This window comes from Oncorhynchus keta, chromosome 27, assembly GCF_023373465.1.
Source record: "Oncorhynchus keta strain PuntledgeMale-10-30-2019 chromosome 27, Oket_V2, whole genome shotgun sequence".
In the NCBI taxonomy this organism is placed as follows: Eukaryota; Metazoa; Chordata; class Actinopteri; order Salmoniformes; family Salmonidae; genus Oncorhynchus; species Oncorhynchus keta.
In genome coordinates this window covers 21,218,253-21,242,609 of record NC_068447.1, presented here as the reverse complement: position 1 = coordinate 21,242,609, position 24,357 = coordinate 21,218,253, and the positions used below count along the sequence as shown (strand labels likewise).

At 43.1% G+C, this 24,357-nt stretch overlaps 1 protein-coding gene across 5 annotated transcripts in view; it reads right to left on the bottom strand.

Annotated features, from left to right (window-relative positions):
• The window catches only part of grip2a (glutamate receptor interacting protein 2a), a 61,691-nt gene that overhangs the window by 16,348 nt on the left and 20,986 nt on the right, over nt 1–24,357 (bottom strand). For 4 of the 5 annotated variants that reach the window (XR_004820706.2, XM_035738131.2, XM_035738133.2 and 1 more), the window contains exons 10-18: nt 19,896–20,015; nt 19,463–19,618; nt 19,037–19,223; nt 17,535–17,680; nt 14,200–14,280; nt 13,442–13,505; nt 12,472–12,617; nt 11,656–11,800; nt 2,524–2,663 (exon numbers count right to left, since the gene is read on the bottom strand). Coding sequence is in view for 4 of the 5 variants with exons in the window: in XM_035738131.2 (XP_035594024.2) it covers nt 2,524–2,663; nt 11,656–11,800; nt 12,472–12,617; nt 13,442–13,505; nt 14,200–14,280; nt 17,535–17,680; nt 19,037–19,223; nt 19,463–19,618; nt 19,896–20,015 (1,185 nt within the window). In the remaining variant the exon portion in view is untranslated. The remainder of the gene's footprint in view (nt 1–2,523; nt 2,664–11,655; nt 11,801–12,471; nt 12,618–13,441; nt 13,506–14,199; nt 14,281–17,534; nt 17,681–19,036; nt 19,224–19,462; nt 19,619–19,895; nt 20,016–24,357) is intronic. The other variant, XM_035738132.2, reaches the window with a different exon arrangement.

Genomic DNA, 24,357 nt, shown 5'->3' with positions numbered 1-24,357 from the left:
AGTGGGAAGGTGAACGGAAAGGCTCTGGAGCAACGAACCGCCCTTGCTGTCTCTGCCTGGCCGGTTCCCCTCTTTCCACTGGGATTCTCTGCCTCTAACCCTGTTACGGGGCTGAGTCACTGGCTTGCTGGGGCTCTCTCGTGCCGTCCCTGGGGGTGCGTCACCTGGGTGGGTTGATTCACTGTTGTGGTCGGCCTGTCTGGGTTGCCCCCCCTTGGGTTGTACCGTGGCGGAGATCTTTGTGGGCTATACTCGGCCTTGTCTCAGGATGGTAAGTTGGTGGTTGAAGATATCCCTCTAGTGGTGTGGGGGCTGTGCTTTGGCAAAGTGGGTGGGGTTATATCCTTCCTGTTTGGCCCTGTCCGGGGTGTCCTCGGATGGGGCCACAGTGTCTCCTGACCCCTCCTGTCTCAGCCTCCAGTATTTATGCTGCAGTAGTTTATGTGTCGGGGGCTAGGGTCAGTTTGTTATATCTGGAGTACTTCTCCTGTCCTATTCGGTGTCCTGTGTGAATCTAAGTGTGCGTTCTCTAATTCTCTCCTTCTCTCTTTCTCTCTCTCGGAGGACCTGAGCCCTAGGACCATGCCCCAGGACTACCTGACATGAGGACTCCTTGCTGTCCCCAGTCCACCTGGCCATGCTGCTGCTCCAGTTTCAACTGGCCTGGGCCCTAGGACCATGTCCCAGGACTACCTGACATGAGGACTCCTTGCTGTCCCCAGTCCACCTGGCCATGCTCCTGCTCCAGTTTCAACTGTTCTGCCTTACTATTATTCAACCATGCTGGTCATTTATGAACATTTGAACATCTTGGCCACGTTCTGTTATAATCTCCACCCGGCACAGCCAGAAGAGGACTGGCCACCCCACATATGCTCTCTCTAATTCTCTCTTTCTTTCTCTCTCTCGGAGGACCTGAGCCCTAGGACCGTGCCCCAGGACTACCTGACATGATGGCTCCTTGCTGTCCCCAGTCCACCTGACTGTGCTGCTGCTCCAGTTTCAACTGTTCTGCCTTATTATTATTCGACCATGCTGGTCATTTATGAACATTTGAACATCTTGGTCATGTTCTGTTATAATCTCTACCCGGCACAGCCAGAAGAGGACTGGCCACCCCACATAGCCCGGTTCCTCTCTAGGTTTCTTCCTAGGTTTTGGCCTTTCTAGGGAGTTTTTCCTAGCCACCGTGCTTTTACACCTGCATTGTTTGCTGTTTGGGGTTTTAGGTTGGGTTTCTGTACAGCACTTTGAGATATCAGCTGATGTACGAAGGGCTATATAAATACATTTGATTTGATTTGATTTGATTTGATACCATGCTGTGTTGTCATGTTGTGTTGCTACCATGCTGTGTTGTCATGTTTTGCCGCCTTGTTATGTTATCGTCTTAGGTCTCTCTTCATGTAGTGTTGTGTCGTATATTTATATTGTATTTATTTGTATAATTCCAGGCCCCCGTCCCGCAGAAGGCCTTTTGCCTTTTGGTAGGCAGTCATTGTCAATAAGAATGTTTTTAACTGACTTGCCTGGTTAAATAAAAGGTTAAATAAATAAATACATATATTAAAGGTTATTTGAATTGTACTGTACACGTTTGCAGCTAAAAGCTGAATTACAGCATACATAGACCTATGTAAGTAAATTAAATACTAATGAAGATCTCGTATTCAACATTACAGTCAAGCAGCATTAAGCAATCTCTCAATGTAAGGCATAAGGCTGTTGTAGTATCTGTCAAAGTTCAGTTTGTGACTGGATCAGGTAGATCGGCTAATGACATGGCCTCTCGTCGGAGGCAGCCATATACTGTAATCCTGGGATTATACAAGCTTCTGGGCCAAAGGATCAGCAGAGGCAGGTGCGGCAGGATTCCAAGTTCTGTAAGCCCAGGTCATTGCATGCAGAGTCGTAGGGGGTGTAGGTGGGGCCCATGTTGATTTTGGTTGCACTTCGTTGGACCTTGTCAAACTGGTTGTGACACATGGGTGCAATACCGGAGAAGTGTACTCGAGCACTGGATGGACAAAGCAGGTGTAGACTGCCAGAAGGTCTTCAGGGGGAGGGTGAAGTGGCGAAGACGGTTCATCATGAAGAGCCTCCGGTTCCCTTCGGTGGTAATGTCAGATGTGCTTGTCCCATTTTAGGTTGGCTCGGAATGTCACGCAGAGCGCTTTGGCAATGGACACCACCTCAAGCGTGGGGCCGGAGATGGAACTCGGAACGGAAAAATGACACTAATTTCTCCACTGTAAAACTGCATATCGGTATAGGTAAGCTTTGTCCCCCCCAAAATCTAAATCAGTATGGGACCAAAAAAATAATATCGATCCAGCTCTATTTAATTATGTCAATGAAATGCTTCCAACGAGAGAATATTCAGTTTGTCAACATCAAATCCAATGACGGCAGTCTTTCCTTCCATCCAGTCAGAGTCTTCAATAAAGGAGGCTTCACATCCCCTTCCATGCATACTTTTTAAAAATCTATTTAATTAACAAACTTAACAATAACGATACATACCGTCTTGCTGTTTTTTTATCTTGAGGGTGACAGTCTCTCCGGCCATCTGGAGCAGATGGATGGCCTCACTCAGTGGTTTCCCCTTCAGACTCACACAGTTAATGGCCAAGACACGGTCCCCTATATGGATGGCACCAGTCCTGCAAACATTAGAAGACAATATTTGTATCCCTTTGAAGGAGGAGGATGCCACTGAAAACATTGTCATTTCCAAGGGTACAAAACTACAACAAACATATCCAGCATATAATAAACAATAGATAATAAAGCGACGCGGTAATTGGTGTCACGACGCGGTAATTGGTGTCACGACGCGGTAATTGGTGTCACGACGCGGTAATTGGTGTCACGACGCGCCCTTTTTGGGTGAGGATCATAGCAGAACCCCTCTCTCACCACAGGTTTATGATGGACGTAAATACCGAAACTCCCTTCCCCACTCTGCACAAATGAAGGTGAAGAATCCCTTTGTCACCACAAAGAAAGACTTTGCAGTACAGTAACGTCAAAAGGTAGAATAATTGAGCAGTATTTCTGTACTCCAAGAAGTTGGAGTGGTCCATGGACGAAAAGTTTGTTTCATTTGGTGATGTCATGAAGGACAGAAGACACTGTTTTTTTGTTTGTATACACTTCCCAATTATGGATCTGAATGTTGTATAAAATAAATTATTGAGTATAGGAATACTTTTGAAAAGATGAAATGTGATGTTAGCCTTCTTAAAGAGAGTACTGGTTTTCATATAAAGTCATAACTAGTCAGTGGCCACACCCCCGTAAGGACAGACATTATACCCCAAACGTAATGGAACCGCCCTCCAAGACGAGTGCTTATAAAGAACTCCCGACAAAATGTACATTGAGATCAGAAAACATGGAGCTGTCACTACATGCTGAAATGGTTGGCAACTCTACCAAAGGACAAGACCAGAGAACGCGTAGATCATCCCCACGCTGAAATGGTTAAGAAATCTAAAGTTAAATTATTAGTTTAAATCGTATAATTAAATCACACAGAGAACTGATTTCATAATATACAGGCTTCACATTTAATGATAGTCAACGTTACGACATCGGTAATTGGTTGTTCAAACCACCTAAAACCAACAGAAAAGTCTTAGAATGTTTTAACTACATGTCCATACACGTTGAGGACGTTACATCATGTCATCACATGGCATGATGCTATTACATGATGTAATGTCCTCAACGTGCATGGACATCTAGTTACAACATTCTAAGACTTTTCTGTTTTGTGTGCCAACACGAAGGATCTCTCATGCCACGTTGCGGCACGCCTATACTGCCACGGTCATGGACATAAGGCTGTTGTGAATATAGGTGATTCTGTTGGAACTTGCAGTCTAACTCCTCTGACGATCATTGTTACGATGCCAATAAGAGTAATTGATTTCACAATTTCATGAATCAAATCTTCTAGAGAAGAAACTATTTTCCTGGGCCAGCGTCAATCCACATCTAGGAAGACCACATAAATTAACACACATCCAAACCCACACACAGATTCTGACAACATTAGAAACACAACATGAACATAAACATGCACGCACAGTTAAATGATAACCCTTGGTTTAATAGGGAAAACACTTTAGCTGACCAGTCACTCCTTCACAGCTCTATTCCCATCCCTGAAGCACATGCAGATTTAAACTGGGCTAGGTCTGTGAGAGGTTTTGCTAAGGAAGCAACTTCCAGCTATTCTGGTAACCTCGTGTTTGAGCCCACCGACTCTAATAATAAAGTTTTAAAAAGTAACATTTGCCTTTTTCATCCTATTTATTGAAAAAAATCTGTGGAATTATCGGAAGATATCGACATATTGGTAAAAGGCCAATAATATTGGTGAAACAATATATTGGTTGGGCTGTAATGAGAAGGTGATGAAGGCTATCAGAGAGTGCTGATATCTTCCCATCTTAGAGAGTCCCATCTCAGAGAGTGCTGATATCTCCCCATCTTAGAGAGTCCCATCTCAAGAAAGTGCTGATATCTCCCCATCTTAGAGAGTCCCATCTCAGAGAGTGCTGATATCTCCCCATCTTAGAGAGTCCCATCTCAGAGAGTGCTGATATCTCCCCATCTTAGAGAGTCCCATCTCAGAGAGTGCTGATATCTCCCCATCTTAGAGAGTCCCATCTCAGAGAGTGCTGATATCTCCCCATCTTAGAGAGTCCCATCTCAGAGAGTGCTGATATCTCCCCATCTTAGAGAGTCCCATCTCAGAGAGTGCTGATATCTCCCCATCTTAGAGAGTCCCATCTCAGAGAGTGCTGATATCTCCCCCATCTTAGAGAGTCCCATCTCAGAGAGTGCTGATATCTCCCCATCTTAGAGAGTCCCATCTCAGAGAGTGCTGATATCTCCCCATCTTAGAGAGTCCCATCTCAGAGAGTGCTGATATCTCCCCATCTTAGAGAGTCCCATCTCAGAGAGTGCTGATATCTCCCCATCTTAGAGAGTCCCATCTCAGAGAGTGCTGATATCTCCCCATCTTAGAGAGTCCCATCTCAGAGAGTGCTGATATCTCCCCATCTTAGAGAGTCCCATCTCAGAGAGTGCTGATATCTCCCCAGTTTCATAAGCTTTTCCATATGGTTGTGACCTTAAAACTGCCTGGCTGTCCAGTTTGACCAGACAGTAATAAAGGGCTGACTGACAAACAACAGACCATACTATTGCTTATTGATATATTTTAAATATCACAGTGAGGCTTTGAGGGCTTGCCGTTTCCACAGATATCCACTCTAGTGGGCAACACAGGCCAATCATAACAATAGTCTGTAGGGTCCTCTCAGCCATACATCACAATCATAACAATAGTCTGTAGGGTCCTCCTCTCAGCCATACATAACTATAACAATAGTCTGTAGGGTCCTCCTCTCAGCCATACATAACTATAACAATAGTCTGTAGGGTCCTCCTCTCAGCCATACATAACTATAAAAATAGTCTGTAGGGTCATCTTCTCAGCCATACATAACTATAACAATAGTCTGTAGGGCCGTCCTCTCAGCCATACATCACAATCATAACAATAGACTTTAGGGTCCTCCTCTTAGCCATACATCACAATCATAACAGACTGTAGGGTCCTCCTCTCAGCCATACTTTACAACCATAACAATAGACTTTAGGGTCCTCCTCTTAGCCATACATCACAATCACAATTGTCTGTAGGGTCGTCCTCTCAGCCATACATAACTATAACAATAGTGTGTAGGGTCCTCCTCTCAGCCATACATCACAATCATAACAATAGTCTGTAGGGTCCTCCTCTCAGCCATATATCACAATCATAACAATAGTCTGTAGGGTCCTCCTCTCAGCCATACATCACAATCATAACAATAGTCAGTAGGGTCGTCCTCTCAGCCGTACATAACTATAACAATAGTCTGTAGGGTCCTCCTCTCAGCCATACATCACAATCATAACAATAGTCAGTAGGGTCGTCCTCTCAGCCGTACATAACTATAACAATAGTCTGTAGGGTCGTCCTCTCAGCCATACACAACTATAACAATAGTCTGTAGGGTCCTCCTCTCAGCCATACATCACAATCATAACAATAGTCTGTAGGGTCGTCCTCTCAGCCATACATCACAATCATAACAATAGTCAGTAGGGTCGTCCTCTCAGCCATACATAACTATAACAATAGTCTGCAGGGTCGTCCTCTCAGCCATACATCACAATCATAACAATAGTCTGTAGGGTCGTCCTCTCAGCCATACATAACTATAACAAGTCTGTAGGGTCGTCCTTTCAGCCATACATCACAATCATAACAATAGTCTGTAGGGTCGTCCTCTCAGCCATACATCACAATCATAACAATAGTCTGTAGGGTCGTCCTCTCAGCCATACATAACTATAACAATAGTCTGTAGGGTCGTCCTCTCAGCCATACATCACAATCATAACAATAGTCTGTAGGGTCCTCCTCTCAGCCATACATCACAATCATAACAATAGTCTGTAGGGTCCCTCCTCTCACAATCAGTCTGTAGGGTACATCTCAGCCATATCATAACAATAGTCTGTAGGGTCCTCCTCTCAGCCATACATAACTATAACAATAGTCTGTAGGGTCGTCCTCTCAGCCATACATCACAATCATAACAATAGTCTGTAGGGTCGTCCTCTCAGCCATACATAACTATAACAATAGTCTGTAGGGTCGTCCTCTCAGCCATACATCACAATCATAACAATAGTCTGTAGGGTCGTCCTCTCAGCCATACATCACAATCATAACAATAGTCTGTAGGGTCGTCCTCTCAGCCATACACAACTATAACAATAGTCTGTAGGGTCCTCCTCTCAGCCATACATCACAATCATAACAATAGTCTGTAGGGTCCTCCTCTCAGCCATACATCACAATCATAACAATAGTCTGTAGGGTCCTCCTCTCAGCCATACATAACTATAACAATAGTCTGTAGGGTCGTCCTCTCAGCCATACATCACAATCATAACAATAGTCTGTAGGGTCGTCCTCTCAGCCGTACATAACTATAACAATAGTCTGTAGGGTCGTCCTCTCAGCCATACATAACTATAACAATAGTCTGTAGGGTCGTCCTCTCAGCCATACATCACAATCATAACAATAGTCTGTAGGGTCGTCCTCTCAGCCATACATAACTATAACAATAGTCTGTAGGGTCGTCCTCTCAGCCATACATCACAATCATAACAATAGTCTGTAGGGTCCTCCTCTCAGCCATACATCACAATCATAACAATAGTCTGTAGGGTCCTCCTCTCAGCCATACATAACTATAACAATAGTCTGTAGGGTCGTCCTCTCAGCCATACATCACAATCATAACAATAGTCTGTAGGGTTGTCCTCTCAGCCATACATAACTATAACAATAGTCTGTAGGGTCGTCCTCTCAGCCATACATCACAATCATAACAGACTGTAGGGTCGTCCTCTCAGCCATACATAACTATAACAATAGTCTGTGGGGTCGTCCTCTCAGCCATACATCACAATAGTCTGTAGGGTCGTCCTCTCAGCCATACATCACAATAGTCTGTAGGGTCGTCCTCTCAGCCATACATCACAATCATAACAAGAGTCTGTAGGGTCCTCCTCTCAACCATACATAACTATAACAATAGTCTGTAGGGTCGTCCTCTCAGCCATACATCACAATCATAACAATAGTCTGTAGGGTCCTCCTCTCAGCCATACATCACAATCATAACAATAGTCTGTAGGGTCCTCCTCTCAGCCATACATAACTATAACAATAGTCTGTAGGGTCCTCCTCTCAGCCATACATCACAATCATAACAATAGTCTGTAGGGTCCTCCTCTCAGCCATACATCACAATCATAACAATAGTCTGTAGGGTCCTCCTCTCAGCCATACATAACTATAACAATAGTCTGTAGGGTCCTCCTCTCAGCCATACATCACAATCATAACAATAGTCTGTAGGGTCGTCCTCTCAGCCATACATCACAATCATAACAATAGTCTGTAGGGTCCTCCTCTCAGCCATACATCACAATCATAACAATAGTCTGTAGGGTCCTCCTCTCAGCCATACATCACAATCATAACAATAGTCTGTAGGGTCCTCCTCTCAGCCATACATAACTATAACAATAGTCTGTAGGGTCGTCCTCTCAGCCATACATCACAATCATAACAATAGTCTGTAGGGTCGTCCTCTCAGCCGTACACAACTATAACAATAGTCTGTAGGGTCCTCCTCTCAGCCATACATCACAATCATAACAATAGTCTGTAGGGTCGTCCTCTCAGCCGTACATAACTATAACAATAGTCTGTAGGGTCGTCCTCTCAGCCATACATCACAATCACAACAATAGTCTGTAGGGTACTCCTCTCAGCCATACATCAATCATAAAAATAGTCTGTAGGGTTGTCCTCTCAGCCATACATAACTATAACAATAGTCTGTAGGGTCGTCCTCTCAGCCATACATAACTATAACAATAGTCTGTAGGGTCGTCCTCTCAGCCATACATAACTATAACAATAGTCTGTAGGGTCGTCCTCTCAGCCATACATCACAATCATAACAATAGTCTGTAGGGTTGTCCTCTCAGCCATACATAACTATAACAATAGTCTGTAGGGTCGTCCTCTCAGCCATACATAACTATAACAATAGTCTGTGGGGTCGTCCTCTCAGCCATACATCACAATAGTCTGTAGGGTCGTCCTCTCAGCCATACATCACAATCATAACAAGAGTCTGTAGGGTCCTCCTCTCAGCCATACATAACTATAACAATAGTCTGTAGGGTCGTCCTCTCAGCCATACATCACAATCATAACAATAGTCTGTAGGGTCGTCCTCTCAGCCGTACATAACTGTAACAATAGTCTGTAGGGTCGTCCTCTCAGCCATACATCACAATCATAACAATAGTCTGTAGGGTCCTCCTCTCAGCCATACATAATTAACAATAGTCTGTAGGGTCGTCCTCTCAGCCATACATCACAATCATAACAATAGTCTGTAGGGTCCTCCTCTCAGCCATACATCACAATCATAACAATAGTCTGTAGGGTCCTCCTCTCAGTCATACATCACAATCATAACAATAGTCTGTAGGGTCCTCCTCTCAGCCATACATAACTATAACAATAGTCTGTAGGGTCCTCCTCTCAGCCATACATCACAATCATAACAATAGTCTGTAGGGTCCTCCTCTCAGCCATACATAACTATAACAATAGTCTGTAGGGTCGTCCTCTCAGCCATACATCACAATCATAACAATAGTCTGTAGGGTGATCCTCTCAGCCGTACATAACTATAACAATAGTCTGTAGGGTCCTCCTCTCAGCCATACATCACAATAACAATAGTCTGTAGGGTCGTCCTCTCAGCCATACACAACTATAACAATAGTCTGTAGGGTCGTCCTCTCAGCCATACATCACAATCATAACAATAGTCTGTAGGGTCCTCCTCTCAGCCATACATCACAATCATAACAATAGTCTGTAGGGTCCTCCTCTCAGCCATACATCACAATCATAACAATAGTCTGTAGGGTCGTCCTCTCAGCCATACATAACTATAGTCTGTAGGGTCGTCTTCTCAGCCATACATCACAATCATAACTATAGTCTGTAGGGTCGTCTTCTCAGCCATACATCACAATCATAACAATAGTCTGTAGGGTCCTCCTCTCAGCCATACATAACTATAACAATAGTCTGTAGGGTCCTCCTCTCAGCCATACAAAACTATAACAATAGTCTGTAGGGTCCTCCTCTCAGCCATACATAACCATAACAATAGTCTGTAGGGTCCTCCTCTCAGCCATACAAAACTATAACAATAGTCTGTAGGGTCCTCCTCTCAGCCATACATAACCATAACAATAGTCTGTAGGGTCCTCCTCTCAGCCATACAAAACTATAACAATAGTCTGTAGGGTCCTCCTCTCAGCCATACATCACAATCATAACAATAGTCTGTAGGGTCCTCCTCTCAGCCATACATAACTATAACAATAGTCTGTAGGGTCCTCCTCTCAGCCATACATCACAATCATAACAATAGTCTGTAGGGTCCTCCTCTCAGCCATACATAACTATAACAATAGTCTGTAGGGTCGTCCTCTCAGCCATACATCACAATCATAACAATAGTCTGTAGGGTCCTCCTCTCAGCCATACATAACTATAACAATAGTCTGTAGGGTCCTCCTCTCAGCCATACATCACAATCATAACAATAGTCTGTAGGGTCCTCCTCTCAGCCATACATCACAATCATAACAATAGTCTGTAGGGTCGTCCTCTCAGCCATACATCACAATCATAACAATAGTCTGTAGGGTCGTCCTCTCAGCCGTACATAACTATAACAATAGTCTGTAGGGTCGTCCTCTCAGCCGTACATAACAATAACAATAGTCTGTAGGGTCCTCCTCTCAGCCATACATAACTATAACAATAGTCTGTAGGGTCGTCCTCTCAGCCATACATCACAATCATAACAATAGTCTGTAGGGTTGTCCTCTCAGCCATACATAACTATAACAATAGTCTGTAGGGTCGTCCTCTCAGCCATACATCACAATCATAACAGACTGTAGGGTCGTCCTCTCAGCCATACATAACTATAACAATAGTCTGTGGGGTCGTCCTCTCAGCCATACATCACAATAGTCTGTAGGGTCCTCCTCTCAGCCATACATCACAATCATAACAATAGTCTGTAGGGTCCTCCTCTCAGCCATACATCACAATCATAACAATAGTCTGTAGGGTCCTCCTCTCAGCCATACATCACAATCATAACAATAGTCTGTAGGGTCGTCCTCTCAGCCATACATCACAATCATAACAATAGTCTGTAGGGTCCTCCTCTCAGCCATACATCACAATCATAACAATAGTCTGTAGGGTCCTCCTCTCAGCCATACATAACTATAACAATAGTCTGTAGGGTCCTCCTCTCAGCCATACATAACTATAACAATAGTCTGTAGGGTCCTCCTCTCAGCCATACATCACAATCATAACAATAGTCTGTAGGGTCGTCCTCTCAGCCATACATCACAATCATAACAATAGTCTGTAGGGTCCTCCTCTCAGCCATACATAACTATAACAATAGTCTGTAGGGTCGTCCTCTCAGCCATACATCACAATCATAACAATAGTCTGTAGGGTCGTCCTCTCAGCCAAACATCACAATCATAACAACAGTTTGTAGGGTCGTCCTCTCAGCCATATATAACTATAACAATAGTCTGTAGGGTCCTCCTCTCAGCCATACATCACAATCATAACAGGAGAGTGGAGGTGCATCTCGATAGTCCAACAGTCTAAAGAGGCCTCTTATCTAAACTGATATTAAATAATTGTATAGAAAACCGAGAGTGAAAGCAGATGCCTGGTAAGTGGGCATCTGCCATATTGCTTTCACCTCTCCATACAGATCAGTACCAATGAAGCAGAGCAGACAAGGCAGGCGCTTTTGACAAATTAAATGTGTACAAAATCCCACCTACGGAGCCAGTCTGTAGTCTCATCACATTTTTTCCACTCTTATAATAGGAGAGTCAACCTCATGCCCTTGGCACATGACCTCTCACCTTTCAGCCAGGCCATTCTTGGTGAGGCCTGAGATGACGATGGGGTCAAAGGGCTCCTCTGTGCCTGAGATGGTGATACCCAACGGGCCGTTGTAACGCTTCAGCTCCACCGTGTAGATAATGGAACCAGACATCTCCAGCTCATCTGACAGGGACAGAGAGAGAATACACATGAAAAATATGACAATTACATAAAGGGATGAACTAGTCTAGCTCAAATATGGGTCACATCCAAACCGGCTCCCACGAGACATGAGACATTATGAGACATAAATAAAACATGTATAAGTAGACATTTTGTAGGACAAATATTGCAGCCACATGACATATACCAAGTCACCATTTAATCGCAGTTATTTTTCAGATAGAATTTTACCAAGTACTTCTGATGGTGTTGAACATAAAAATATTTGATAAAGAGTGGGCATTACAGTACAATCATCCATCACAAATTATAACTTCCTTATACCAAATGGTATGTAACGCTGTTTATATTAGGTCATTTAAATAGACAGAAATGTATAGATAGTCTAAATATGTTTCTACTGGGAAATTCAACCTAATTGAATAGAAATGTGTTCTTGTACATTTTCATTTAACAGACGCTCTTATCCAGAGCGACGAACAGGGGCAATTAGGGTAAATGCCTTTATCAAAGGCACATTGACAAGTTTTTCACCTAGTCATCTCGGGGACTGGCCCAATGCTCTTAATCACTAGGCTACCTGCCGTCCATCTCTTCTAGACACACCTCTCCATGCAAATAAGCTTCAGGACTGCATGTTTATTTTTGAAGCACGACTGTGTTCCTCCTACCAGCGTTGTCTTCGTCCTTCTGGATCCGGAGCTTGACCATGTCCTCTGCCTGCTGAAGCACGTGCATAGCATCCTCCATGGTGCAGTTCTCCAGACGCACGTTATCGATGGCCAGCAGCCTGTCCCCTGGCTCCAAAGTACCTGTCCTATTAGCAGGTAGGTGAGAGGTGGGCAGGAAATTAAACCACGAGTTAAACTAAATCTTATAATACTGTGTGAGTTTCTACCTGACATTTGCTTTGCATCTCAAAGCTGCTCATACTTGATTTCAAGGGACTGATAATAGCATTTTTCTAATACATCTTAAATTGATTATGAAGCACAACTAAGTCACTGAGATTTGTATTTACTCACGAGAGTCAGATGAACTCAAGGATAACATGACTCTGCGTGCAGTTTGAAGGAAGTTGCTAACTAGCACTAGAGCAAATGCTAACTAGTATTAGCGCATTGACTGGAAGTCTATGGGTATCTGCTGGCATGTGCTAACGCTAATTAGCATAGGCTTGCCAAACTACCTCTAACTTCATAATGGACAGACAGAAATAAGAATGGTACCCACGCGGTCATCTGACTCTGGAGAAGTAGATAAAGGGCCTCATTGTCAAAATCTCGAAGTATGCCTTTAACATGATAGATGAAAAATTACAATATCTGTCTCATGACTTGAATGGGATTTGAGCCTCTGAAACTTTAGCCTGTGGAAACAGTGCCATGGAAACAAAACCAAAGCCTGGATTGCAGTCATACCTTGTCCATAGACTGCTTACAGGGTAAGGAAACCAATAAGTTATTTTGTATTTTGGGTGAACTATCATTTTAAGGTCACATGGTTGGGAAACACTCTTGGTTCTCCTCATGACTAGTATCATTTCATACTGACCAGGTGAAACTAACCCCAGACCTGTGGCAGTAAAGCAAGTAATTTGTTTGAGTAATCTCCCCCATGTGATTGGGAGGCTGGACATACCTGTGGGCTATGCTTCCTTTCCTGATATTAGAGATGATCAGAGGTTTGTCAGGTCTCTTGCTTGCTGTTCAGATAGACAGGCATCATTAAATTAAACATTCATAACATGCACAGAGACAGACAGGCACCATTAAATTAAACATTCATAACATGCACAGAGACAGACAGGCACCATTAAATTAAACATTCATAACATACACAGAGACAGACAGGCACCATTAAATTAAACATTCATAACATACACAGAGACAGACAGGCACCATTAAATTAAACATTCATAACATGCACAGAGACAGACAGGCACCATTAAATTAAACATTCATAACATGCACAGAGACAGACAGGCAGGGAATACAAATAACACTTTCAGGAGTTAAATGTTGCCCAAATTATTTTTATTTGCTCTGGATCCCTGCATGTTCTACTTTAGTGCACACAGTCCAAAAGCATTCCATGTATCACATGTCAACTGATGGCCTGCCCTACTAGCTTCCGTATCTGTGACATCACTAACATATTATATGTAGTAGAGAGTTACTGTCCTGCATTGCTTTCCCAGGTTCATTAAAGTGTGAAAGAGGTGATAAATGCTTGAGGACCATTATTATTCATCAGACTTAATGAGGCAGTAGCTTTCATGACAGTCTAGGCCACAGTTATGGATAACAGAGCATTGATCCACACAGAGAGAGATATGCAGGCAAAGGGTTGTTATGTTAGGTTACGTCGCCCCCTGGCGTTTGCATCTGGTAACTCACCACTGATGGTGATGCCAAGTTCCACTCCTCTCCTCTTGGGCAGTTTTACATGGAACGTGCCACTACTGGGAACCACTGATTCTAATGGGTGGGGGGTGGGGAGAAAAATAAGAGAGCGAAAACAGCTTCTATCACCAGGCCATCCGACTGTTGAACAGCAATCACTACCGAGCTACCTGCCCGGTTCTCTGCCCTGCACCTTGAGACTAATGCTCCATGTATATAGATAGTCATTTTACACTGGTCACCTCATATTCTGGTTTTTATACTGTTGTTTACGCACTGTGTATATATACACTGTGTTCTCCACATACTGTAGCCCATCCTAATATACAGTTGAAGTCGGAAGTTTACATACACTTAGGTTGGCGTCATTAAAACTCGTTTTTCAACCACTCCACAAATGTCTTGTTAACAAACTATAGTTTTGGTAAGTCGGTTAGGACTATCTACTTTGTGCATGATACAAGTAATCTTCCCAACAATTGTTTACAGACAGATTATTTCACTGTATCACAATTCCAGTGGGTCAGAAGTTCACAACACTCAGTTAACTGTGCCTTTAAACAGCTTGGAAAATTCCAGAAAATGATGTCATGGCTTTAGAAGCTTCTGAGAGGCTAATTGACATCATTTGAGTCAATTGGAGGTGTACCTGTGGATGTATTTTAAGGCCTACCTTCAAACTCAGTGCCTCTGCTTGACATGAGAAACTCAAAAGAAATCAGCCAAGACCTCAGAAAACACATTGTAGACCTCCACAAGTCTGGTTCATCCTTGGGAGCAATTTCCAAACTCCTGAAGGTACCACGTTTATCTGTACAAAGAATAGTACGCAAGCATTAACACCATGGGACCACGCAGCCGTCACACCGCTCAGGAAGGAGACGCGTTCTGTCTCCTAGAGATAAACGTACTTGCAAATCAATCCCAGAACAGCAAAGGACCTTGTGTAAAATGCTGGAGGAAACAGGTACAAAAGTATCTATATCCACAGTAAAAACGAGTCCGATATCGACATAACCTGAAAGGCCGCTCATTAAGGAAGAAGCCACTGCTCCAAATCAACCATATAAAAGCCAGACTTCGGTGGGGAAGGAAAATGCGGAAGAAAAATGCTGTGGATATATTGAAGCAACATCTCAAGACAGTCAGGATGTTACAGCTTGGTCACAAATGGGTCTTCCAAATGGTTAATGACCCCAAGCATACTTCCAATGTTCTGGCAAAAGGGCCTAAGGATAACGAAGTCAAGGTATTGGAGCGGCCATCACAAAGCCCTGACCTCAAGCCATTTGTGGGATTCACCCAACTTATTGTGGGAAGCTTGTGGAAGGCTACGTTTGGCAATGCTATCAAATACACTCAATTAGTATGTAAACTTCGTGACCTAAGACAGGGAATTTTTATTTGGATTAAATATCAGGAATTGTGAAAAACTGAGTTTAAATGTATTTGGCTAAGGTGTATGTAAACTTCCAACTTCAACTGTACCTACTGTACAGTCGTGGCCAAAAGTTGAGAATGACACAAATATTAATTTCCACAAAGTTCGCTGCTTCAGTGTCTTTAGATATTTTTGTCAGATGTTACTATGGAATACTGAAGTATAATTACAAGCATTTCATAAGTATTAAAGGGTTTGATTGACAATTACATAAAGTTGATGCAAAGAGTCAATATTTGCCGTGTTAACCCTTTTTCAAGATCTCTGCAATTGGCCCTGGCATGCTGTCAATTAACTTCTGGGCCACATCCTGACTGATGGCAGCCCATTATTGCATAATCAATGCTTGGAGTTTGTCAGAATTTGTGGGGTTTTGTTTGTCCACCCGCCTCTTGAGGATTGACCACAAATTCTTAATGGGATTAAGGTCTGGGGAGATTCCTGGCCATGGATCCAAAATAGACGTTTTGTTCCCCGAGCCACTTAGTTATAACTTTTGCCTAATGGTAAGGTGCTCCATCACGCTGGAAAAAGGCATTGTTCGTCACCAAACTGTTAATGGATGGTTGGGAGAAGTTGCTCTCGGAGGATGTGTTGGTACCATTCTTTATTCATGGCTGTGTTCTTAGGCAAAATTGTGAGTGAGCCCACTCCCTTGGCTGAGAAGCAACCCCACACATGAATGGTCTCAGGATGTTTTACTGTTGGCATGACACAGGACTGATGGTAGCGCTCACCTTGTCTTCTCCGGACAAGCTTTTTTCCAGATGCCCGCAACAACCGGAAAGGGGATTAATCAGAGAAAATGACTTTACCCCAGTCCTCAGCAGTCCAATCCCTGTACCTTTTGCAGAATATCAGTCTGTCCCTGATGTTTTTCCTGGAGAGAAGTGGCTTCTTTGCTGCCCTTCTTGACACCAGGCCATCCTCCAAAAGTCTTCCCCTCACTTTGCGTGCAGATGCACTCACACCTGCCTGTTGCCATTCCTGCGCAAGATATGTACTGGTGGTGCCACGATCCAGCAGCTGAATCAACTTTAGGAGATGGTCCTGGCGCTTGCTGGACTTTCTTGGGCGCCTTGAAGCCTTCTTCACAACAATTGAACCGCTCTCCTTGAAGTTCTTGATGATCCGATAAATGGTTGATTTAGGTGCAATCTTACTGGCAGCAATATCCTTGCTTGTGAAGCCCTTTTTGTGCCAAGCAATGATGACGGCACGTGTTTCCTTGCAGGTAACCATGTTTGACAGAGGAAGAACAATGATTCCAAGCACCACCCCCCCTTTTGAAGCTTCCAGTCTGTTATTCGAACCCAATCCGCATGACAGAGTGATCTCCAGCCTTGTCCTCGTCAACACTCACACCTGTGTTCACAAGAAAATCACTGACATGTCAGCTGGTCCTTTTGTGGCAGGGCTGAAATGCAGTGGAAATGTTTTTGGGGGGATTCAATTAATTTGCATGGTAAAGAGGGACTTTACAATTAATTGCAATTCATCTGATCCCTCTTCATAACATTCTGGAGTATATGCAAATTGCCATCATACAAACTGAGGCAGCAGACTTTGTGAAAAGTAACTTTTGGCCACAACTGTACATACCATTTTAGAAATTATATACTGTCTTTACACAGAACACATTTATATTCATATTCTCGATTCTCACACATGCTCACTAATATATCTACTTTGGATTGTTATTTCTTGATTTGCTGTTTAGATTACTCGTGTATTTGACATTCTACTGCACTGTTGGAGGAAGTAACATAAGCATTTCACTGCACCTGCTGTAACACCTGCAAATCTGCGCACGTGACCAATACATTTTGATTTGAGATGCTATTTCAACTTGGATGAACAAAGGTTAAACTGATTAAAAAGACTATACCTGCTACATCAAACTCAATCTCCAGGGTGACCTTATTGGCCAGAGCAGCGTCACGCAGTAGCTGATTGGCCTCCTCCAGTGTTCCATCCTCTGTAGGGATTCTGTTGATGGACAGGAGTCTGTCCCCCACCTGCAGCAACCCACATCTGATGACACAGAGAATAGTTAGAAGAGTACAATGGAGGGATAATCTTTTTAATACATAGTAGAGAACAATAAGGGACAATGTGTAATTCTATGTGGCATTCGGCATAATTCTGTGTGGCCTTTATACAGTTAGACATTTAACCAAATTTAACGGTTGTTATGAAAAGTTTTTCTTAATACTTCTCTCGTTTACATCCCATTTCTCAGACGAAGCCCGTTCAAAAACTGAAGACCATGAGAGTCCTGCTATAAAACGATAAGAAACCTTATCCATACTATTACTACCACCACCACTACTACTACCATGAAAGTGTTATATGGAGCATATAAAAATATACACAGCTGTCTGGTTCTCTACTCTCATGACTCTGCTTTAGATTTCAGAGATAGGTGGTTTATAGTGAACATATTTCAACTCCACTTTGACCTCAACTCACTGATAACAATAAACCACTGAGTCAGGACCCTGAAAGGCACAATCCTACCCACAATCAACCCTTGTTGTTAAATTGAACAAAGCTAGACCCTCCTGTTCTGGCTAGGAGCAATGGGAAACATTCAAGTAGATTTCTTCTATTCTCAGAAAAATGGCTTTGACTCCAGTGACTGGTGAATAATGGATCAATATGCACCAAAGTTGAACAATTGTCAAGCACTTCTCTGATAAGAAAATTACTCTTCACCTTGCTTGACCTTAAATAAAGGTCAAGGACACACTTCACCCTCACGTTACACCCCCCCCCCATACACACGCTTACTTCCATGATCACATCATTAGGACACACATAGCAGCCCTGTCAACTAGGATTAATTCACTAAACACTGCAATTCATTAACCTTGCGTTAGTGCTGAGACGAACATCACAATAGGATGTTCTGCTTGAGTCACTCCCTCCCAACGGAGGGAGACTTTAAATGGTATTACACCACCCAGAGGACATGGCCTTCTGTTGTCCATACAGACACAAACATTACTCTTACAAGACAAGGGCAGAGAGCACACATTGGCCTAATCAGGGCTATCCATTTCCTTAATAAATTAACAGATAAATGCTTTTTAGAAGCAAGGCCAGGATAAACTTTTGTAAATAAAACGTAGTAAAATGTAATTGATTCACTTGCTTCTCACAGATTCTAATACAACTGAAGTTATTACCATTACCTCAAAGCAAGGTGCCTAATGGAACTGCTAGGACACAGCGGAGCTAAAAGTGTCATCTTCGGATAGGAGACCCAGATTAGTATTCCTCTGATGACACCCTACCGTCCGATGAGTGACTAAGACATGGCCCTAAGGTCAAGGTCACTCCACACTGTACAGTACTTCTGTGTCTGGGAGGCTGTGTGTGTGTAACCTTTCGGCAGGGCTGTCAGGCTCGATGAAGCGGATGACTGCGGGAACGGTCAGGGTCTCTGTGGCAAAGACACCCCCTTGCAGCTGAACCCCGAACCCTGTGAGTGGATCCCCCCTCACGATGACCTCGCTGGTCTCCACATGAACAACCTGACCCCCAGGGCCCACTGAGCTGGATGCTAGGGACACTGGGTGAGGGGGAAGGGTGGATAGTGTGATACATTGAGAGAAAGGGGAGGAATGAATGGATAGATGGAGAGAGAGAGGGAGTGTGAGTCAGCTATCAGCCTTTCCATCAGTCCATGTCAGTGATCCGTCATCAGAGCAGTCACCCCTTTAATGAGGGGAGGTAGATAATTTCTCAAACTATTCTAAAAGCCGGTTATGAATACACATTTGTTTTTAAAGCAGTACACAATCCACATACATGAGCTCTTGTGCTCCTTCCTCCTCTGGCGTCTCTTATGTGTGGTGCTACGGGGGCTGGTGGATGGGATGGGGCAGGGTAGGGTGCTGCTGCCCTGGCTACTGCTGTACCCTGAGGTGGCTGTGGAGGAAGGGGAGAAGCCACCACACACCAGAGCTGAAAGGACACATGCTCACAACATCAAATCAATGCAAAAAGAAACCCCTTCAAGGTAGAATAATGCAACTCGTCACTTGACCTGTAACTCCACACTGCACCTAGGCTACATGCTAATACACAGTTAATGATATCGCAACATTATCATTGGGATCAGAGGATCATAAACTGAAAAAAGACAGATGATCAACAGCAACTTTTAAAATACATACACTTAGCAAGGAAAATTCTATATACTGAACTATACCCAGCAGCATATTCACACATTATAACTCACATGTGCAGTGGTCCTGCTGGTTGAGTGGGTGGCTGGGACTGCTCCATGTCTTGCAGTGTTGGGTGTGGCTGTAGTTAACAGTGGGGTCCCAATGGTGAAGGTTGCTCTTCTCCACTTTCACTGCAGCCACAATGAAACAAAATGTAAAAGTTGTTTATAAGGAAAATTACTCTACTCAGGCACAGCAATGTGCTGCTAAATTCTGCCCATTAAATGCTGCTTTAATCTCCATTTACACCCCAGAGCCTGCAGGATAACAGGCAGTCATTGATATTTAGTTTTCTTCATGGTACACTAGATTGAATCCTGTGGCATAATGCATTTGTCAACACAGGAAAATCAGTGAGACACATGTCATTAAATGGAGCAAAGAAGGACAGAATGGCTGAGAAATGTTCTTACTTTTACTAACAAGCTTCAACAAAACTGAATGCAGATTTGAGAACATTTTACAATTTCACTTTGAAGATAGCAAAAGAAACTAGGTTTGTAAAAACACTGGTAGGTCAGCCAGAACTGACTCACTGAGATAATACTGCCTTGCGAAGTGAGGACATGCCATGTGAATCTGCCTTCATTGAACACAGCTGAAACCCGAAAGGCTAATTGCAGATGACGCCTCATGGATAAGATATGTCCTGACTCTCTCCTGATTGGCAGGCCAATTGAGCATGTGAGCTGTCAGTGTCAAACCTGAGGCTTATTCAGTTGTGTGAAAAATTAATGGGATTGGAGAAAAAGATGCCAGATGACACAGAATAAATACTGATCTGAAATGTTCTACTCTTTGGACTGCATTTACTGTGTGATGGCTGTGTCCCCAAATGTTTACCCCCTTTACAAATGATTTATATTCGTTAATGCTGTAAAATGCAGGTTGTAGCCGAAAGATACAGTATTGGCTATTCTATTCTCACACCCACAAACAATGTAGTAAAACCAAATCATTAATGAAACATTCAAGGAAAAAATGTGGAGCTACACTGAACACTTGAATGTGACCAAACCACACAGCCATATTTAACAGGAAGAATTACACACGACAGGAATCCCTAGTGTTCTATTCATACAGTCTTAATCTGTGACAGTCTCCCTCCTCACATGGATGAAGGATTTGCAAGAAAGACATGGATGTCTCACAGATCCAGGTCATCTGGTTAAATCCAAGACATTGTAGTATGTCTTATGAAAGCAAGTCTTTTTCAAACGGCCACAACGTTCGTCTCAGGCAGAAGTTGTCATTAACCCTTTCGTATCCCCTAGGCCTAACCATAGGAAGAGTGACAAGATGTTACCCTTTCTCAGTAGTTAGGGGCAACTTCTATCCACTCCTCCAAATCTTCCATCCCACTCTGTGGTCCTGTAACCATTTGGCTCCTGTAGAGTAGAGCTCTAATTCCTATCTTTACTGAGGAATACTTTAGAAACAGCTTATCTTTTAGTTGCCATATCAGTCTCATTAAATCCCAGCGAGGATTAGACTAATTGCATTTTATGATCATGTCTAATACCCAAAGGGAATGTATCATTAAAATATAATCTCATCGTTGTGGCATTTAATTTCAATAATTAATCTACATCTAATCCAACTTAGCAGCACATGAAAAATTACAGTAATTTTATAGACACAAATAAAAACCTACCTGAAACACTTTCTTGTCACTATCTTGAGTACATACATAAGTGTGATACAGTGCAATATGATAATCCATGTTCACGATGACAGATAACAATATGTAATTAAACTCGTAGTGGGTGTCTCCATAATATAATGACTTAGCCATAAGATCCATATTCTAATGCTGAGACGCCCACCGCAGATAAGACTAAGCCACTGTAGTTGACACTAAGACACAGCGTAGTTGTACCACACTTCAGGCTTCACAATCTTTCCCAACCTCTGACCAAAGGCTCTGTCAATCAACTGTTAGGTGTTCCTTTCTACCTGTTAATACTTACATGGATCAACCTATTTAAACTAAAGCTGTTTGTCATGTACATGACATCAGTGCTTTGTAAATTAATCATTTTGAAAAAATATAGAATAAATAAAAAGAAAGCACCTCAGACTGTTGGCCCAAAAACACAACAACGCGTGCTTGCATGTGTAGCTTGTCGGGATGCATAAAAGACCAGTGGTCTACACCAGGGTACAGTGCTCATAACCTCCAGCCCTCTCCACACTTAAGTGATTCACAGCATACGGGAGGAGGCAGCTCACCCTCTGCAGTCCCTTTACAGCAGCAGAGGGAACTATGTAGGTAATATGCTTAAAACACAGTTTATATGATTTTTTTCCTACTGGGTTACATATGCAAATCAAATTGTATTTGTCACATACACATATTTAGCAGATGTGATTGCAGATGTAGTGAAATGCTTGTGTTCCTAGCTTCAACAGTGCAGTAGTATCTAACAGTGCAATAGCATCTAAAAATGAAACAATACCCACAAATATAAAAGTCAATGAATGGAATTAAGAATAATATAAATATTAGATTGAGCAATATCAGCATGGCACTGACTAACATACAGTAGAATAAAATGCATCATATATGTATGAGATGAGTAAAGCAGTATGTAAACATTATTTCAACATTATTAAAGTGACTAGTGTTCCATTATTAGAGTGGCCAGTGATTCCAAGTCTATGTACTATATCGGGCATCAGCCTCTAAGGTGCAGGGTTGCGTAACCCGGTAGAAGCCAGCTAGTGATGGCTATTTAATAGCCTGATGGCCTTAAGATAGAAGCTGTTTTTCAGTGTATCGGTCCCAGCTTTGATGCACCTGTACAAACTTCACCTTCTGGATGATAGCGGGGTGAACAGGTCGTGGCTAGGGTGGTCCTTAATGATCTTTTTGGCCTTCCTGTGAAGGTGCTATAAGTGTCCTGGAGGGCAGGTAGTTTTCCCCCCCCGGTGATGCGTTGGGCAGACTGCACCACACTCTGGAGAGCCCTGCGGTTGCGGTGATACAGCCCAACAGGATGCTCTCAATTGTGCATCTGTAAAAGTTTGTGAGGGTTTTAGAGGCCAAGCTAAATTTCTTCAGCCTCCTGAGGTTGGAGTAGTTCACCGTGGTAGTCCATGATTGTCTGTAGGCCCTGTCACATACGTCTCATGTCTGAGCCGTTGAATTGCAACTCCACTTTGTCTCTATACTGACGTTTTGCCTGTTTGATTGCCTTACGGAGGGAATAACTACACTGTTTGTATTCAGCCATATACCCAGTCACCTTTCCATCGTTAAATGTGGTGTATTGTGCATTCAGTTTTGCGTGAATGCTGGCATCTATCCACGGTTTCTGGTTTGGGTAGGTTTTAATAGTCACAGTGGGTACAACATCTCCTATACACTTCCTGATGAATTCAGTCACCATATCCGTGTATTCGTTGATGTTATTCTCAGAGGCTATCCGGAATATATCCCAGTCCACGTGATCTAAACAATCTTGAAGCATGGATTCCGATTGGTCAGACAAGCATTGAATAGACCTTAGCACGGGTACTTCCTGTTTGAGTTTCTGCCTATAGGAAGGGAGTAGCAAAATTAAGTCGTGAACAGATTTGCTGAAGAGAGGGCGGGGGAGGGCCTTGTAGGGATGAGTAGCAGTAGTCCAATGTTTTACCAGCGCGAGTCAATGTGTTGTTAGAACTTTGGTAGCATTTTCCTCAAATTTGCTGTGTGAAAAACCCCAGCTACAATAAATGCAGCCTCAAGATATGTGGTTTCCAGTCTGCATAGAGTCCAGTGTAGTTCCTTGAGGGCCGTCATGGCATCGGCTTGAGGGGGAATATACACGGCTGTGACTATAATCGTAGAGAATTCTCTTGGGAGGTAATACAGAATTTGATTGTGAGATTTTCTAGGTTGGGTGAACAAGAGGAATTGAGTTTATGTATGTTATCACAATCACACCATATGGGTTAATCATGAAACATACAACCCCGCCTTTCTTCTTACGGAGAGTTCTTTATTCCTGTCTGCGCGATGTACTGAGAACCCAGATAGCTGAATGGACAGGGACAGTATATCCCAAAAGAGCCATGTTTCCGTGAAACAGAGTATGTTACAATCCATGATGTCTCTCTGGAAGGAGATCCTCGCCCTGGGCTCCCGAGTGACGCAGCGGTCTAAGGCACTGCATCTCAGTACTTGAGGCATCACTACAGACACCCTGGTTTGATTCCAGGTTGTATCACAATCGGTCATGATTGGGAGTCCCATAGGGCGGCGCACAATTGGCCCAGCATCGTCCGGGTTTGGCTGGTGTAGGCCGTCAAAGTAAATAAGAATTTGTTCTGATTGCCTAGTTAAATAAAGATTAAATAAAATGAATAAAAAATAAAATACTTTATTATCCAGAGACTGAACATTAGCAAGTTATATACTCGGAAGCGGTGAATGGTATGCATGCCTCCTGAGTCGGACTAGAAGTCCACTTCGAATACCTCTTCTCT